Source organism: Pecten maximus, unplaced genomic scaffold, assembly GCF_902652985.1.
Source record: "Pecten maximus unplaced genomic scaffold, xPecMax1.1, whole genome shotgun sequence".
Classification (NCBI taxonomy): domain Eukaryota; kingdom Metazoa; phylum Mollusca; class Bivalvia; order Pectinida; family Pectinidae; genus Pecten; species Pecten maximus.
This window is the reverse complement of record NW_022982278.1, coordinates 1-3,907: the sequence shown is the minus strand read 5'-3', so window position 1 is coordinate 3,907 and position 3,907 is coordinate 1. Positions and strand designations below refer to the sequence as shown.

At 39.5% G+C, this 3,907-nt stretch overlaps 1 protein-coding gene across 1 annotated transcript; it reads right to left on the bottom strand.

Moving 5' to 3' along the window:
* Window positions 1-230: 230 nt before the first annotated feature.
* LOC117320438 (pantetheinase-like) lies at window positions 231-2,747 on the bottom strand. Its single transcript, XM_033875035.1, has 2 exons — window positions 2,727-2,747; window positions 231-1,582 (listed from the first exon to the last, which is right to left on the bottom strand). Exons 1-2 carry the CDS (start codon window positions 2,745-2,747, stop codon window positions 275-277), a joined length of 1,329 nt encoding a protein of 442 aa, XP_033730926.1. The 3' UTR covers window positions 231-274.
* Between the last annotated feature and the right edge of the window lie 1,160 nt (window positions 2,748-3,907).

Here is a 3,907-nt window from a genome sequence, read left to right as displayed (position 1 = left end):
AACAACAAACACAAAATCAAACATTTTGATATTCAAGACACTTCCGCAAAAAAACACCTAAACACAGAGTTTGTTTGAGAAGAAGAAGAAGAAGAAGAAGAAGAAGAAGAAGAAGAAGATCCCTCGCGCGCTTCAATCCGAGTCAACAAGCGTGATCGATATAAGTTGGTATACATTGTTTCGCAAATGTTTTGAAATAAACAGAATTTATATGTATACACTGGAGTGTTTTTTTGTTGTTGTTGTTTTTTTTTTTTTTTTTTGTGAATCACTTTCAAACCGATGTCAACATGATCGTTACAATACACGTCACCATTACTAATACTGCGCATGGGCAGACGAACGCCACATCAGATCCATACACACGCGCAAACATCCCGGTTGACAAAACAGGGAAATCAAATCCGTGTTTACTTTCTAGTGTACCCGCAACGTAATTCCAAGAGCCCACTGGACCCAGATGAAGACTTCCGTTGTTCGACAATAGTATTTCCGGGAAAATATATGGAACAGAGAAATTGCCTTCAATCTTTAAAAAGGTCAGAAAAATGTCCGATTCCTTGGTCGCTTCTCCACAGCTCGAGTAGTTACTTGATTTGCATTTAAGAATGACACATACTTCTATGTCATATTCCCCTTCGTATGTGTGGAGACCACGAAAGGCCCCTAAAGCTATGACGTCATGAGAGGTTGTACGGAGGGAGTAGTTGGCTCTACAGCACAGCCCGTTGTGACACACCCCTACCATCCCCGAATCACCCAGTAAAGGCACAAAATGAAAAGGGTCGTGAAAAACATCCGCCGTGAACGCTGGACTTGGAAATGCTACGTCGAACGTTACGTTCGAGTTTCTTAACGTCGGTTTAAAGATGATTGGAATGTCGGAAATCATCAATTTCCCGACATTAGATGCACCACTGTAGTAAAACGTCGAAGCGCCATCTGGTGTGTAAATTCCACTTCCGTGAAAATTGTACGAAGGAAAATTGATATTGGCTGAAAGCAAGTTGATGCCAAGTCCCGCCGCGAAGGCAGAGTGGAACTGTATGGACGACAACAAAGGGAGAGCATCCATCCATGCAGTTGGGAATATTACGTTACCAACTCTGTTGAGTTCTATGGCAGCCATAGCTGGGTCATAAAAGAGAATATCGAAACAAGTGAAAACTGTGAAGGTTCCGAACGGAGTTTCAAAAATGACAGGAGTTTTTTTGGCGGGAAAACTGAATTGTGACTCATAGAATAGATTCACTTTGTGATACTTAGCCACTAGCTGTCCTTGCGGGTTATAAACCACGTCAGTATTAAACTGATAATGACCGACTTTCGGGCAGCGCGTGTCAGTACGGTTGTCACAAGGCTGTAGATCCCCAATGTTAGCCACGAGATATATTGTGTTATTCTTGGCGAGACAGCTAAGAAAATGCTGAACCTCTGTATTCGGATATCGGAAAGGGTCTGCGCATGCGTCCCACGTGACCTCTCCGGGATCTGGAATGTATTCCATGTAGGATGTTATACCTTCCCAAGAAAATCCCATACCGTACACACCGTCCTCTGGAAACACAATGATGTCCGCCCCCTGGAACAATTACAAAAGAAATAACTGTACATCTTTTATTTTCAAAGTCGCAGAAATCTACACAAATGTACCTTTGTAATCTAAAAATAAAACCAATTAGAAAATAATAACCCATTTCTTAATTTAGGTGGAAAGTATTTTTTTTTATTTTTTTATTTTTTTTTATCGTCATTTGGTTACAACAAATAATTGAAGGAAACATGTTGTACACGTAAAACCGCAAAAAAATAGTGTTAGAGTATGCATTTTTTCATATGTTGTAAAATATTATTTCATTCTGAGACGTTTTTCCCTTGGTAAATTCGCAAAAATTGAAATAAACAAGCATGCTTCAGGCCCAACATCCGGTCCCTTGGCCTCCTTGTTCTTCAGCAGAAGACATTTAATTATTCTGACATATTTAACGCCTGTGACTTTGAATGTAGGCCAAGGTCATTCCTTTGAACAAACTTGATAACTTTTGCCTCATCATGCAACACGCCTAATAACAGGTCCCTGGGCCTCTTAAGTCTTGAGAAGATTTTAGTCTTTTTGACCACTGTGACTTTGAATGTAAGTCAAGGTCATTTACAAATTTGGTATTCCTCATCGAAGCATGATATAGGATTGAGAAGAAGTTCTCACCCAAGCATGCCACAGACACAATATCATGTCTATTTTTGAGAAGTCGTTTAAAGATTATCTATCTGATCCCTGTGACCTTGAACATAGCTCAAGGTCATTCATTTGAACAAACTTTCATATTTTTCATACTTTGGTATATTTTCACTCCAGCATGCTACATGTACATGCTCAATATCAGGTTTACGGGTCTCTTAGTTCTTGAGAAAAAGTCTTTTCAATGAAAATTGGACGACGGACGACGCACAACGGCATAAGCGCACTTGTCCCTTTTGGACAGGTGGTTAAAAATAAGAAATGATGTTTTCATTTAATTTGAAGAGTATTTGTATTCCCGAGAAGAAAGGCAAACATACTCATTTTTTCTGAAACCTTATTTTTCATTTGTGTGAGTTTGACTATTTTATAGAATGTATATATAGCATGGCGCAGTAAGAAGGAGGGGAAGAGAAAACATACACATTATATGCTGTAAAATTATGTTTAAAACTGTGTTTGTTTGTTTGTTTGTTTGACTTTTTACCCTGTGAGCTGCCATTGCCATTTTTAAGCCGGGTCTCCTTGTTGTAGCTGGTGGATTCCTCACTGAACAACACACGAGAGGTTTGTCGCAGCCAAAACAATTATGGTGTCTTGCCAAAGACACAACCACGTCAGCACAGACCGGTCTGTTTCTGAGCTATTGAATTTCTCTTTGCTATCTATGTATTTACTCTCATTTCATCGATTTTGAATCAGAATTACTGTTTCATTTATACATCTGACTAAAAACACATTTTCTTATTTTCTTTTCTTTTTTTCTGACATGGTGAATTCAAATTGAAATTATGAATTTCAGTATTACTAGACGACTTTTCGTTATTCCCCTAACGAAGATTGCCGAGATGTTCCGATTGATAAGTCCGTTATACTCTAACTCGATATCTCTTTTGGTTCACTGGGTTATTGGCTAATCTGGCAGCTGTTCTACATAGGATTGATGTGATCAAATTACAAATCTCGGACACTGGACATACACTATGTACATAGCATCACTTTCTCTAGCCAATAAAATCACGTCTAAAGTAGGACGTCCTGTATATGTTTTACCTTGTGATCAGGCATAATTCAATTTACTTAGGGATTGAATAAAGTTATGTTGAGGTGTATGGGGTTATTTCGCAGTTGATATAATTTGTCTCAAGACCTATTGAGGTTTATACCCCCATACACTTCAACATAACTTTATTCAATCCTTATATTTATATTTTGTTGATAATTTTTTTTACAATATTTTGTCCTTGACAAATAGGGACTTGTGCAAGTCTACCAAGAAACTTACCGAAATGTACGTCACCACTCTTCTTCTACATATGGTTATTACTTTCAGGATTTCTTTTGTGATCAGGCATAATTCAATTTACTTATTAGTGTATTATACTTCAATGCATATGCATTTCTTCGTACACGGGGGTTGGGGGTATAGAGGATACGTTTAGAGCGGCGGCCACGTAACCTCAGGCGAGGGGACCGAGATATCTCAGTCGGTTAGATGGCCGGCCATGTAACCTCAGGCGAGGGGGTCACGATATCTCAGACGGTTAGAAGGCCGGCCACGTAACCTCAGGCGAGGGGGTGGCGATATCTCAGACGGTTAGAGCGCCGGCCATGTAACCTCAGGCGAGGGGGTCGCGATATCTCAGATTGTTAGAGCATCGGCCACGT